Source organism: Zalophus californianus, chromosome 1, assembly GCF_009762305.2.
Source record: "Zalophus californianus isolate mZalCal1 chromosome 1, mZalCal1.pri.v2, whole genome shotgun sequence".
Lineage (NCBI taxonomy): Eukaryota > Metazoa > Chordata > Mammalia > Carnivora > Otariidae > Zalophus > Zalophus californianus.
This window is the reverse complement of record NC_045595.1, coordinates 16,101,988-16,116,029: the sequence shown is the minus strand read 5'-3', so window position 1 is coordinate 16,116,029 and position 14,042 is coordinate 16,101,988. Positions and strand designations below refer to the sequence as shown.

Here is a 14,042-nt window from a genome sequence, read left to right as displayed (position 1 = left end):
CTGTTCTGCATAAGCTGTTTAAGGAGGCATGGAACCAAGAAGTGGTTGTAGCTACGCTTTCTTTACAAAAATGGTCAGATAAGGCACTGTTTGTCTGTCCCCCTCATCTGTGCTGGGCCACTTTAGGAACCTGGATGGTACCTAGTCCTGGGTGACCGGTTGGTGCCTGCGTAGTTGCTCCTCCTAGCCTCCACCCACGGAGCTTCCACGCAGCCTTCACTCAAGGGCACAGCGCCCCCTGCAAGCTCCCTTACCCGACGCCCCCTGTCGGTCATGCATAGGCCCTCCATAAATGTTTGTTGAATGAATGAATGAATGAATGAATGCGTGCATGCCGGCTAAAATTGGGCTGCACACGGTCAACGCACAAGTGAACTGTGTTCCCGCCTTGCTTCTCCGGGTGTGTCAGCTTCTGTCGGAATTCCACACAGGGGGAGGGGGCGGGGAGTTGGCCTGCCACCCCCCCCCACCCCCCCCCCCCCCACCCCCCCCCCCCACCCCGTCTCCCGGTTTGCTTAGAGCTGCAGGGTCTGCATCAGCCAGAACTACATTCTCAGGTTAATCCCTGCCCCCCCAACCCCGCCCCCGAAAGCCTTTCCCAAGACCCTACACAGGGTCAGACGGATTGAACACAACGCCATGAGGTTGGGAGGCCCTTTCCATCTATTGCTGTCAATCCACAGTGTTTGATTTCACACCCAAGAGCCCTCCCAGGTCCCCAGTAGCTTCCATTCCACCGCAGAAGGGGAGCTGTGTTGCCCACTACACTGAAGAGCATTCTTTGGGGGAGCGCAATTCTAATCTAAAGAGGAAATAGCCATTATTAGGAAAGTAGCTAACAGCTACCAGAACTCCAATGTGCCAGGCACTGCATTCAGCCAACACGCGACCTCTCATTTCATCCTTCACACAAACGTATGAGCTAGTAGGTATTACTCTCTGCCCCATCTCACAGATGAGGAAACTGAGTCTAGAAGCATTGAGCAACTTGCCTAGGAATCCCTGATGCCACAATCCAAGTTATACTGACGTTTCTTGACTACTTATTGTATGCAAGCCTTGCACTATCCATTGAGACATGCATCGATGTTTTAAAATTAATTAAAATGAAATAAAAAACCCAGCTCTATAGTCACATTAGCCACATTTTGCACTGGTCTGGTGGCCATCGTACTGGACAGGGCATCTCCATCAGTACAGAAAGTTCTTCTGAGCAGGGCTGGTTTAGATACTCCGACCCAACCTAGTTATCAGGCAGATAGTATCCCAAGTCACTGGAAGGGACTCTGAGGTCCCGAGACAGATGCTGATTCATTTCCCCAAGCTCCCTCAGCCTCAAGGCTGGACCTCAAGCAGGCTCTACTTTCCACCCTGTAGAAAGGAGTGACAAAACCAATCAACAGAGAGTCCTGATTTGATGATCTGTTAGAAAAAAAAAAAATTATAATTTTCTTAAAAGGGATTTTTGAAGAATATTAGCTAGTGGAAATAAACCAAAATACAGGCATTTTATTTATTTATTTTTTAGATTTTATTTATTTATTTGAGAGAGAGCAAGCACAAGCAGGGGGGGAGAGGCAGAGGGAGAGAGAGAAGCAGGCTTCCCATTGAGCAGGGAGCCTAATGCGGGGCTCAATCCCAGGACCCTGGGATCCTGACCTGAGTTAAAGGCAAACGCTTAACGAGCTGAGTCAACCAGGCGCCCATGTACAGGCATTTTAGAGTAAATATGGACTATTGCTGTTTTAAAACTACCTTGTTGCTTTCTCTGCAGATTTATCATTGTGTCACCCAGGGCTGACACAGACTTCCAGCGTTTTCCAGGTCTTTGGGATTAAGGCTTTACTGGACACAGTTAAAGGGACGGCTCCCTGGAAGGACGAGGAAAGGGGGAAAAGGGAGAATTCCTTCGCCAACATAAGCAAAATCGATATTCACTTCTAAAGCATCTCAAACAGACCTCTTCTACTTATTTCTACTTATTCTGTCTTGAATTTGAAGCCACCAAGCTCCACATGGGCGCCAGACAACCCATCTTTATTTACTTTTCACTTGGAATGGACAGGCTGAAACATAATCCAAAACCAGAAATGAAAGCAAAATGCTTGGAGCCTCCAATACAAAGATTTTATACTGCGAATTAGGTCTAGATTCACATGCTTTAAAGACCAGCTTGTGGGAAGACAGAATTAATGTTCTGTTGTGAAAATCGAGGAGTTGAATCCAGACCCTCCCTGGCCCACGAGTCACTCACGGGAGGACCCTCCACAGACAGCAGCCTCCCTGGAGCAAGCTCAGTTCAATGGGCTTTAAGCAGTCATTTCCAAAGTTGGCTATACTTAGAATGGCCAGGAGCTTCTGCAGACCTAGCAAATCAGAAGCCTGGGGGTGGGACCAGGTGTCCCTATTTGTAAGACTGCCCAGGTAACTCCAACGAGCAGCTAAGGTTAAGCAGCTAAGGTTAAGGGGCCAGGAGAGCCAGCTCTCTGTCATTAACATGGGTGCTGACCGGCAAGGCCCCCACCTGCTCTCCGGCACATCGCTGGCTGAACTGAAACCTGGCCTGATGCTCTGGCCCACCCTGACGTCAGACCGTGTGGCCCCGGGGGGGTGGGCTGTTCTCCTCCAGAGAGTGAGGGGTGGGGCTGACTGGTCCTCAACAACCTTTCTGTTTTCAGATGATGTGATACCAGCAGAGGGATCTCTGGACGAGGTGAAGTCAGCAATGGAGAAAGGGAATTGTGAATAAATTAAAAAAAAAAAAAAAAAAAGCCACCCAAACTGGCGATCGTAATTGATTGCTTCAAACACTTGGTACCTGAGACCATCGCTGGATATACGAGAGAGACACAGGGGAGGGGCTTGTGATGTTTTTATGGCCTGTGAAAAATGCTTTGTCACAAAACTTTTTGTGACCTTGCTGCAAGGCTGTGGGTTCAGTGATCTGCAGAGGTTGGCCCTGGGCTGCTCGCACCTTCATTTCCACTGCGGGATCCTCCATGGGCGCTCCTCTTATTCTTCAGAAACAGAAAGAGTCGAGCATTATCTACCCCGAGCTGCTGTGGAGATACCTCTTGTCCAGGACAGGAATGGTGTCAACAGAGGCAATCACTAAACCGTCCCTGGGGTCTCCAGGCTCTGGGGTCCAGGCTCGGCGGCCGGGATGCCCTTGTTGGTTACCAAAGTGGCCACAGGGAGGCAGTGTAGCCCAGGGTTTCTACTGGCTCTGAAGGCCCGCCCATTGGATTCCAGTTTGAAAAGACTTTATTATCAAGTGTTTTAAAAAACTGGGTACCAACCATAAGAAAAAGAAACAAAACCAGGCTCCTGGCACAGGACGGAACCACAATGATGCAGAACTTATGATCAAACTAAAGTAGTAACAATATGGAGCCAAATCGAAGTAAGACTTGTAAAGATGCTTCTAGAAAAGACTGAAGGCAAATAGGAAATACGGCACCATATGCAGAAAAATAACTTGATTTCATGATAACAGTGGCAAGGCCAATGCACTTTACTTGTGTTGCAGGTGTTTATTTTTTTATTTTTTTAAAGATTTTCTTTATTTGTCAGAGAGAGAGAGCACAAGCTGGGGGAGCGGCAGGCAGAGGGAGAAGCAGGCTCCCCGCTGAGCAAGGAACCCAACGTGGAACTTGATCCCAGGACCCTGAGTTGAAGGCAGATCCTTAACCGACTGAGCCCCACCCGGGCATCCCTAACGTTGTGGGTGTTTAAACTAGAACCTTGAAATACAAGTGTGAGCAAAATCCTAACTTACGAATTTTCACATTTTCCCTCCCTGCTGAGGGCGTTCACTTTACTTTGACTTTATCCATGGCACATACGTAACCCCTTCCATGACAGAGGCCTCCGGGCTGGGGGTAGGATTCCTTCCACCAGGACACGGTGAGTGGAGTCAGAACCCGAAGGTCACGATGAGTCCAAACTTGTTTGTGGGTCTCAGGGATGGGGCAGAGGAGGGCTGGGCAGTGGAGGGCCCCTCAAAGTGAGGAGTGTGGGGGTGATGGGAGGGTGCCCTAGACCCTTCCTCTGCTCAGATTCAGCCCCCTTCTGCCCTTCCTTGGGTCATGCCTCCTCTTGACTCATGGGTGGAAGGTGGTCCTTCAGGCTGTTAGGGAAAAGCCATCGTACAGGCCAGTTCCGGCTCTCCTTGTCTTCTGCTCATTCCACGGACCTCCAGGTAGGATGATGACCTGCTCCGGAAGGTGAGAACCTGAAAACCAGCCAGCCCCAAACCGTGGATGTGACCCGGACCCATCACCTCTTCCTGGAGCACCTGTCCTCTCTGCAGATAAGAGACACATGCCCAGAAATCCAAATGTCAGTGACACAACCGTTGTCACCACTGCGGTTATAGACAAGTGTTTGGAGGGGATTTGAAATGAAAGGAAAGCAACCTCAGGAGGAGCCTCCTTCATGCATCATGTGTCTGCAACTTAGGATGACAGAAATGACCAACCTGTGACCTTAGGCCTTCTCCACTGTCAAACACCGATAGCTGGCGTGGGCTTAAACACACATCGATTTTCTGTGTTTTAGAAATGTGTCAGGTCTTTGGCTCTGGTAGTAGAATGAAATTAGAAATTTAAAGGTTTCCAGTGTCCATTGCTCAGAAACGCTACCCTGAGGGACCGCATTTTCAAACATTATGCTGGCAATTTGACCCAGGGAGGGGGGCAACTTTTACAAATATTTAAAAAGAAGTGTGATTCTCTGTGTGTGTGAGGGTGTGTACGTATGGAATTTTCCAAAACCAGCTACTTTCAAAGGGCTTTCGCAGTCTCGTATGCTAGTCTCTAAACGGGCACTTGACTGAAAGAACAATACAATCAGTTATTTTAGAGGGCGGTTTTTATTGGGTAAGGATTTTCTTCCAAGCAATTTGTAACTTTCCACTGACGTAAAATTGTCACGTATATAGGAGATACACACACACATACACACACACACACACACACACACACACACAGATACCAGAACGTCTTTGAGCTGACTCAGAGGCTAGGGTCATAAGATACTGATGCCCTTGTAACAACCTTCAGAGCATTTCTGGGTGCTTCCTGTTGCCGCCCATGCTCTCAAGTCTCGTCTTTCAGAGCTTCAGAAAAATCCGGAGCACCTCTCACTATTGTGACACCTTACCCTCTCGAGTGACCCTCCCTTCTTTACGTTCCATCACCTGATCTTTCCCGAATGGTCTTAGCTACTCCTCAGATTCAAAACCATCTCAGGCAGGTACAGAATAATAAAAGTAGCAACTGCAGAACATGAAGTCATGACTCTCTCCGGAAAAGATCCCTGAGTGTTTGGGGACGATGTGTCTGTAGAAGGCAGCAGCTGGAAGGAGTGGCTAAAGCCACCACACTCAGCCCGAAACACAAAGGTCTGTAAATTGTGCTTTTTGTGGCTGATCAAGCTGCGGGCGGCCTGTTTCCAAATGAATCCGTTCCTTCTGCCTTCTGCCTACAGAGTTGAATCCAGAAGACAATGTTTAAGCCGTGGTGTGCCCCGGGAGGGCAGAAATTTACTCACTCAGGCTTCCCTCCCTGCCCCGGGGGTCTCTTAACTCAATGCTTAGAAAGCTCTGCGCGTTCATTAACTATGTAATCAGTCCTCACCTGGATGTGCTCCTGGACAGTCCAGGCTCTGACTTTGACAAGTGGTGCTGTGCACGCTCTCCATGGTCCAGGCTCACCTTGCCTTCCCCAGCTAGCACCAGTCCTCCCGCAGCTGCCAAGCCACTCCACGGGTGTGGGGTCTGCAGCTTGGAGCTCAGCCTCCCTCCCCTCTCCCAGCAGAGGATCCCCTTCTCACTGAGGAAGCTCTCCCAGTTCTCACCTGGTCCTGAACATCTGTGGAACTTGACCAACCACACTTGGAAGACGTCGTTTCTGAACCGATCACGACAAGGACCTGCTTCGAGCACATTTGCAACCTGCCCTTGTTGCCTCCAGCTAAGAAACTATACAATATGTTTATTGATTAATTTTGGTATTCCTGTTCAGGTTAACCAAACTCAAGAATCAGCAGTTCTCCGAGGATTCTTTTTTTTTTTTTTTTTTAATAATGAACTTCCGCAGTGAAGGGAGAGTGTGCCAATAAGTTGATGTGCGTGGAGCCGAGATGAGAAGGTTGTTACATCATCCGCGTATATTGATTTGGCTCTCCGGAAGTGATGGCCTCAAATGATCTAATATACTTAAAAAAAAGAGGTGCCAGATGGATGAATCATAGACCCTCTATGACAGTGACTTCCTTTTCAAAAGAACCACTCCCACTCCCAGGCTGTGTACAAAGACCTAATCCAGGTCACAAGCCGACAGAGATCTCCTGTTCCCCAGTGGATCGAGTGTAAACCGAGCTTGCTCTCTCGGAGACATCTCCCAGGAAGACTGGGCAGCGTTTACAGAAGCGTCTGGCGATGTGCTTTCGGAAAAACTCCAAGAGGTAGTTTCTGAACTTCTCCCCGACGAAGGCATAGATGACGGGGTTGATGCAACAGTGCGTCATCCCAAGCGTCTCTGTCACCTGCATGGCTTGGTCTAGCCTATTGGAGCTGCTGCAATTGTTCAGGCCGAAGGACTCCTGGAAGGTGCTCAGGAGAAGCACGATGTTGTAGGGAGCCCAGAAAAGAAAGTAAACAATCATGATCACGAAAATGAGCCTCACGGCCTTGTGCCTCTTCTTTTCGTTTCGGCACCGGAGCAGGGTCTTGAGGATGGCCGAATAGCAGATGACCATGACGAGCAGGGGCAGGACCAGGCCCAAGATGCTCATCTTCAACGTCAGGAAGTTCTTCCAGAAACGGTACTGACTGGGTGGGAAGTGGGGGCTGCAGGTAAAGCGAGACCCCTCTTTTTGGGATCTGGTGAAGATGATCCCGGGGAGAGAGGCGAACACGGCCACCACCCAGGTGACCCCGCTTGTCACCACCCCAAAGGTGACCGTCCGGGCCTTTAGGGCAAACACCGCGTGGACGATTGCCAGGTACCTGTCGATGGTCAGGAGGATGATGAAGAAGATGCCAGTGAAGAAGCCTATATAATAGAGCCCCGTCAAAAGCTGACACATCCTATTTCCAAAGACCCACTGGTCTGCAGCGTAGTGGGCCCAGAACGGGATGGTGAGAAGGAAGAGCAGGTCGGAGATGGCCAAATTGAGCAGGTAGATGTCCGTCATGCTCTTCAGCCTTTTGCAGTTGATGAGAATGAGGACAACCAGCATGTTGCCCACGAAGCCGAAGATGAACACCAGCGAGTAGAGCGGAGGCAGGAGCCCGGCTGCGATCTGTCTCACGTTGGTCTTCTGACAGGGCTCTGACGTCCCATAATCAATGTCATAGTACGCAGTCGACGTTTGGTAATTCATTTTGCTCGACCCTGTGAATAAAGAAAAAGTGATGTTTTATAAAGCCCTAGAATGTCCTGAGCGGTCCATCACGAGCACAAACTGTCTCATACCTCCATAGGCTTTCAACATCGATGCCTCAATTTCTGCATTTCACTGAGTTCCCCTGTGTGGCCAAACGAAGGACTTTGGCAGGAAAGGTAAAGATCACCGCCAGCGTCTCTTTTCGCTAGATTGAGAGTGTGACTCTCGGGGAAATTCACAAAAGCGTCCTCTGACCCAATAAAATCTGGTGCTCTGTAGCCACGTGGAGCGAAAGCAGCTTTGGTCACAATTTCAAAGAAACTGACTCGGGTGCCGTCTAACACTGTTTTACTATCTGTGCTGCAGCTGCCCTTCCCTGGGCTGAACTTACACAGAGCCGCATCCCCCCTCCCGCCCTGCCCCGAGGGCTAGTAACCATTAACCATCCCCCAGGGCACTCTGTGCGCCAACCGCTGTTCTGAGCTTCACACCCATTCATTCATTCGATTGATCCTCAAGGTGACTGTAGGAGTCAGGTCATGTTATGGTCCCCATGTTGCAGATGAGAACCTCAAAGCACAAAGAGGATGAGTAACTTGCTCCAAGACACATAGCTAGGAAGCAGCTGATTTCGAAGGCAGGCAGTCTGTGCTGTTATCCACCAGCTACCCTCGTCTCTCACTTCTTGGTGAGAACTGGAACATGGCATCGCCAGCCAGGCGCCTCGATATAGTCAGAACGAAAGGGGCTGAAGCCTGAGTCCCCCGAGAGGAGCCAGCAGCCAGCTGTAAAATCCAGACCCTATTATCACATTTGCTCTCACATTGGCTTGCCTGGTCTATTTCAGGTTCATTGCTTGATTGAGAAGTTTCTTTAATTAAGCCCTGTGGGTCTCAAGCCCCCTGGACCTCAGATTAGGCAGCTGGGAGGAGTATACAGAAACTTTCATCTTAACTTCTGAGCCAGAACAAGAATCATTACACTAAATGTGCTGTGGAACTGATATATTAAAGGGAAACTTAATTTGATATTTGTACTATGGTATTAATTTGGACAACATTTAGCTTCCCTCTTTTATGGGGGGAAAAAATAAAGAAACACAAGAGCCACACTTAGATACAACTTCTGCTTGGAGACACATTCAGAGGGCATCCCGTCCTGGTGGCGGGGGTGGTTTCAGTTCTTACCAGAAGATAATCTCTGCCAAGATTTTGGCCAAGAATCATCTCTCTTGAAAAACTTTCTTTTGAAAGGTGAAGCTTCTTTCTTTCTTTCTCCCTTCCTTCCTTCCTTCCTTCCTTCCTTCCTTCCTTTTTCTTTCTTTCTTTCTTTCTTTCTTTCTTTCTTTCTTTCTTTCTTTCTTTCTTTCTTTCTTTCTTTCTTTCTTTCTTTCTTTCTTTCTTTCTTTCTTTCTTTCTTTCTTTCTCTCTCTCTCTCTCTCTTTCAATATTGATCCCTTTACAATCTTTCATTCACAATCATGTTTTGTATCCTTGATGTTATCACAATCTGAAACTCATTCTAAATTCTAACTCTTTTCTTCTCTCAAAGATGATATTTCAAGACAGTTCTAGGAGCACCTGGTGTTTGTCTAATGGGTTTCCTGTAAGCCTTTTACTCATCACAGAAACAGAGCTAACTAACAGGCAAAGTGTCTGAAAGGTGACTTACCAGGAGGGTTCTCATAGGGGGACGGATGTCTCAGCTCCTCTGACCAGCTGAGCTGTGCAAATCAAACATATAGGCAGCATAAAAGTAGGAAATGCACAGTTTCTACTGAGAGGGGGAGGCGGAGTTTTAGTGAATAAGTATATTGCCTGGCCCCCCCCAAAAAAAAAAAATCAGAGAACGGTTCTTCTTCTTCTCCTTCTTCTTCTTCTTTTTCAAATGAACTTAAAATAGGCCGGAGACTAGTTGTCTGGCCTGAGAGCTTATTCATGGGTTTCCCTGATGACACTTAGGTCTTTTGTTTTCTGAGCAGAAAACAAAATCTGTTAGAATCTGTTAGAAAATAGGACTGAAGGATATTAGAACTAGAACACCATTCATGTTGATTGAGTCAAAATCCTTCATTTTGCCGAAAGAAATGGCTGCTTCAGGGGCCAATGATTTATTTGTACAAGACCACAGGGCTTATCAATGGTGAGGCTAAACAGGAGAGATTCTGATTCTCTTACTATTTGTCCTCAATCAAAGCCACTGAAGCCAACTTGAAATTGAGAGAGGAATGCTTCCCACGAACCCCGTGGTCCCCTTTTCCCGCGTCCCCCCTGTTCCTGTGCCCACCCCAGCTCACACCCATACCTCACCCCCCCGGTACTCTGCAAAAGAAAACAACTGATTGTCTAAAGGGCTTCACTTGCAGGTTTGCCTGTGAGCTAAACACGTTGCCTTGGGGTCAGGTATGTTGTGGGGCTTGTCATTATGAATTTCCTCCCCGTAGTTACTATGTTGCAGCCCTCCAAACGGGCAGGCGTTCATGAGTGCCTGCACTGCGCCGGATATTTCAACAGCAGTGATCCTGCAGCTCTGAGACATTGTCCACATAAAATGAGCAACGATTGACGGCATAGGGTCAGGTTCATAGGGTCAGGTTCAGGAGTACATGACAGTACGACATGCAGTCACAGAGAGTCTTTTTGGTGGTTGGTTACTTATCTGAAAACCTCAACTGTTGACTACTGAGCAGAGAACGCAGGAGACAGCACCCTGAGACTCAAGAGCGCCCTCTGGGGTCTGCCACTTCCTCCACTATAGAATCAGAAGCACTGGCTTGTGGTCTAAGAAAGGGCGGAGACCCCAAACCTGTGGGGGCAGCATCATACAGGGCTAAGCACTTGGCCTCCGCAGCCAGACAGCCGGAGTTTGAAGTCTCGCCCTACCCTCAGTTTTCCCATCCGTGCAATGGGCTGAATAATGGGTTTGTGGGGAGGGGCACAAAAGGCAGCCACACCCAGAATTTAGCACATTATATCCACTTGGGAAACATCAAACTCCTAGTTACTCATTCCGTGATCCTTTCCTAGGGAGAGTTTATTGGTTCCTGGGGTTCTCGTCTAGAGCAGAGTAGTCTCAGCGGCCTAGAAGCTGCAGGGCTGAAGCTAGGGACCAGTGCTTGGAGAACAGACTAGAAGGAGACGATGGTTGGGACAGCCAGAAAAGCACATAGAAACAGCCCAGCAATCAATAACCACCCAGCCAGGGCCATGCTCTTGTGTCACAACAGAACCCAACAACTGGTAATCACAACGAGGACAGTGAATCATGAAAAAAAAAAAAAATCTTCAGGTTCATCCTGTGTGTGCAAGTTAGGAGGTGACAACTGATTAAGAACCCGCCTCTGCAGACATGTTCCAGGGGTAAGTTCCAAGCTTCATCGTTTGCCACTTGGCTCTGAAACGAGCTTTTGAAACTCCCCAAGCCTTAGTTTCTCTTATCTGTAAAATGGGGGCAAAAAAACACAAACCACCCAAATCACAAACCTATTCGATAGGTCTGTGGTTAAGATCAAATGATATAACAAGAGTAGGGTTCTTCACAGATATCGGCCCTCTGTGGGCTATGTAAAGAAGGCCTTATACTTCACAAAAATAGGGGTTCACAAAATGGGTAGCAAATAGATCAATATAGAATTTTGCGGAAAATAGGTGGCATCAATAGTTTGGGTCGTCCGAAGAGCAGCCTTGTGTTCACTGGTGGTAATGTGTGTGTATGTGTGTGTGTGTGTGTGTGTGTGTGTGTGTGTGTGTAGAACTCTCAGACGCTGCTGGATAAATGTTACATTTCTGTATGTGACCGTGGCTGGCTTTTTACTTTCACCACTGGAGCTGGGGCTTCGCCCTGTGAGGTTCTGCTGTCCATTGTCCAGGAGGCTGAGGATGTGATGAGTGCTCGCCCCCAGAGGGCAGTATGGAGTAGTGGTGCAGGTTTGCTGTCCCAGATGGTGCTGCTGACCCCCCCACCCCAAATGTGTGTCCTTGGCAAGATACTTCCCCGCCCCGAGCTTCCCTATCGTCCTCTGTCGGGTGATGTGCTAGACCCGGGGGTCCCGAAGGCAGCTCCCCCATTCAATCCTGGATGACTCTGTGGCCAACCTGGTTTAGACAAAACACATTTCGAGGGGAAATAAGGTGAGGATTCCTAGAACATGGAAGCCCAGCTTGGTGGGTGTGTCACCCCTTTGGGGGTTTCTGGGTCCAGAGGGGGATTCAGGTCACCTCTCGGGATGGAGCCTCAGCCGAAGGAGTTACAAGGAAGTGAGGACCCCGGGGAACTTCTTCAGCCTGGAATCAAGGAAACATTTCAGTCTGTCATGCCGTGCCTGAGTTTCATGGTCTCTTTCATGATTCTCTTTGGCCCCCGTGTGCAGAGCTCTTGTTCTCCTGGGGATGATGTTCAGACTACCCATGAGAAATGCTCTTTTGACCTGCTTGTCCCTCTAGACTCGATGCCCATATTGGAGGGCATCTTGCACCCGCCCTCCTTTTGGGGAGCTGGCCAGACGTTGAAATAGCTGCTCAGCATCCAGACGTTGAATCCACGCTGGATGGGTGGCTCAACTCCTTTTGCCCGCTCATCTCTGCACTGTGGATGCAGAGCATCGGCCACGGGCTGGGGAAGACGTTGGTTCCTCTCCTTGGGTTCGGAGGGTCAGCCGCATGAGCAGAGCTCCTGCCACCTGCCACACAGCAGCTCACACACACACACACACACACACACACACACACACACACACACACACACACACACACACACACACACACACACACACACACAGTTCCAGCCTGACTCTAGGTCAATGCCAGGCAACAGCGGGATGGGCTGTGAACATCTTTTAGTTTTTTAAAACCAATGTCTAATAAAACCAACACACACTCATTGTATGGCATTAGGAAAAATAGAAAAATGGAAAGTGGGAAAAAAATCAGACATTCTCACGGTCTCACAACAATACTTCTGAACATGGGATGTGCTTGAATCCAGACTTTTTCCCATGTATACTTTTTGATTAATTGTTTCCACACGTATACCAGTTCTATATGCTTCTCTCTTTGTTTGTTTGTTTGTTTTTGCTAAAGATTATAGTATAGGGGTGCTTGGGTGGCTCAGTCAGTTGGGTGCCTGCCTTCGGCTCAGGTTGTGATCTTGGGGTCCTGGGATCGAACTCCGCATTGGGCTCTGCATTCAGCGGGAGTCTGCTTGTCCCTCTCCCTCTGCCCTTCCCCTCCTCTCATCTCCCTGTCTCTCAAATAAACAAAATCTTAAAAAAAAATTACAGTATAGGCATTCCACCGTGTTATTAAAAAGTTCTCTCGGTATATAATTCTTACATTGTCATTTTTATGGTCGTATCTTTCTTTCGTTCTTCTTTTTATGGCAGTATGATTTAAATGCAGCAAAGTGCACTAATCCTAGGTGCACAACTTGGTCAAGTTTTGATATGCATATACCCACATAACCATCCACCCCCCAGTCAAGATGGTAGAGCATCATCCCATCACCCCAGAAGGTGCCCTCATGCCACACCCAGGGGTAAGGGCCACCTGACTTCTGTCACCATGGATCATCAGGTGCCTCTCCTTTGAATTCATATAAATGTAATCATAGACGCTATCGTCTTCTGTGTCTGGCTTCTTTTGTTCAGTATAATGCCATAACCATATTTGCCAGAGTTCTCTTATTAGACATCAGGCTCTTTCCATCGATCACTATTATGGACTGCTGGTTCTCAGTGTGGCTGCCAGTGCTCTGATATCCCCACCAAGGAGGGCACTCCCAGGGTCCCCAAAGCCATCTTCGCCAAGAAAGTCAGAGAATCCCCATGGTCCTCAAAGAAAGAGGAAGAATCCCTCCCTGCCACCTATGTGTCTTAGCAATGAAGCTAGGGTTCCATGACCCACACCACTTCACCTTTGGCCTCAGATCCACTTCATGGTGAGTGGGGCCAGGGGTCATTGCACTGTCCTCTCAACCCCTGATGTCTCTGTCCTCCAGGTCCTTCCCAGAATGACCCCCTTCCCAGCCCCTGCACCACATCCCCCATGCCCTGTGCAAATCACGAAACCAAGTGGACACTTGCAGGCCGTCTACCTCTTCGCTTATTAGATGTGTCCAGATGTGGTGGAAACCCTTTAACTCAGCTGGGAAGTCTGCTCTATGCATTTGGAGTATTTCTTTCGAATCAGTGCCCAGACATAGAGCTAATGCAATGCAGTGCACCGATGAAGGAGTGTAAATAGGCCCACTGTGACTTCGGATCAGATAACACCTGCACCTCTGTTTTCAGCTCTATGCAAAACAGGATATCATACAGGACTTTTCCTGTTGCCCCAGAACTGGCAGTTATGGCCAAAGGCCGAGGGCAGAGAGGTGTTAAGTACCCCACAGTTCTAAGGAAAACCACTGACACCCGGGGTCACACATCTTCCTTGGGGACTTACTAGAGTGATAGAATCAGCTCTGCGCCCCTGGTTGTCATGTCGACTCCTCGCACCCCTGTCCTGTAAGGAGACAGATTTGGGCAGGAAAGGGTTCTAGAAATGGGCGGGCTTGATGGGGAGGTGAAAGGGGGTCCCCTCCTCAAAGCCAAGTGGGTCTGAGAGAGTTACGGGAGGAATGGGAGCTTGCCAGAGGGGGAGGCTGGCACCTCC

The 14,042-nt window shown here is 48.7% G+C and overlaps 1 protein-coding gene across 3 annotated transcripts; it reads right to left on the bottom strand.

Moving 5' to 3' along the window:
- Positions 1–4,871: 4,871 nt before the first annotated feature.
- On the bottom strand, positions 4,872–9,124 carry LOC113918767 (C-C chemokine receptor type 5). 3 transcript variants are annotated; one of them, XR_003518681.1, is made up of 3 exons: positions 7,482–7,860; positions 5,860–7,400; positions 4,872–5,484 (listed from the first exon to the last, which is right to left on the bottom strand). XR_003518681.1 is itself a non-coding variant. In XM_027587543.1 (2 exons), exon 2 carries the CDS (start codon positions 7,387–7,389, stop codon positions 6,331–6,333), a length of 1,059 nt encoding a protein of 352 aa, XP_027443344.1. In that variant the 5' UTR covers positions 7,390–7,400; positions 9,064–9,124; the 3' UTR covers positions 4,872–6,330. The 3 variants fall into 3 exon arrangements, 2 of the variants coding, with proteins under 2 accessions (XP_027443344.1, XP_027443343.1); XM_027587543.1 differs by lacking the exon at positions 7,482–7,860 and adding an exon at positions 9,064–9,124 and having other exon boundaries at positions 4,872–7,400; XM_027587542.1 differs by having other exon boundaries at positions 4,872–7,400.
- Positions 9,125–14,042: the final 4,918 nt, after the last annotated feature.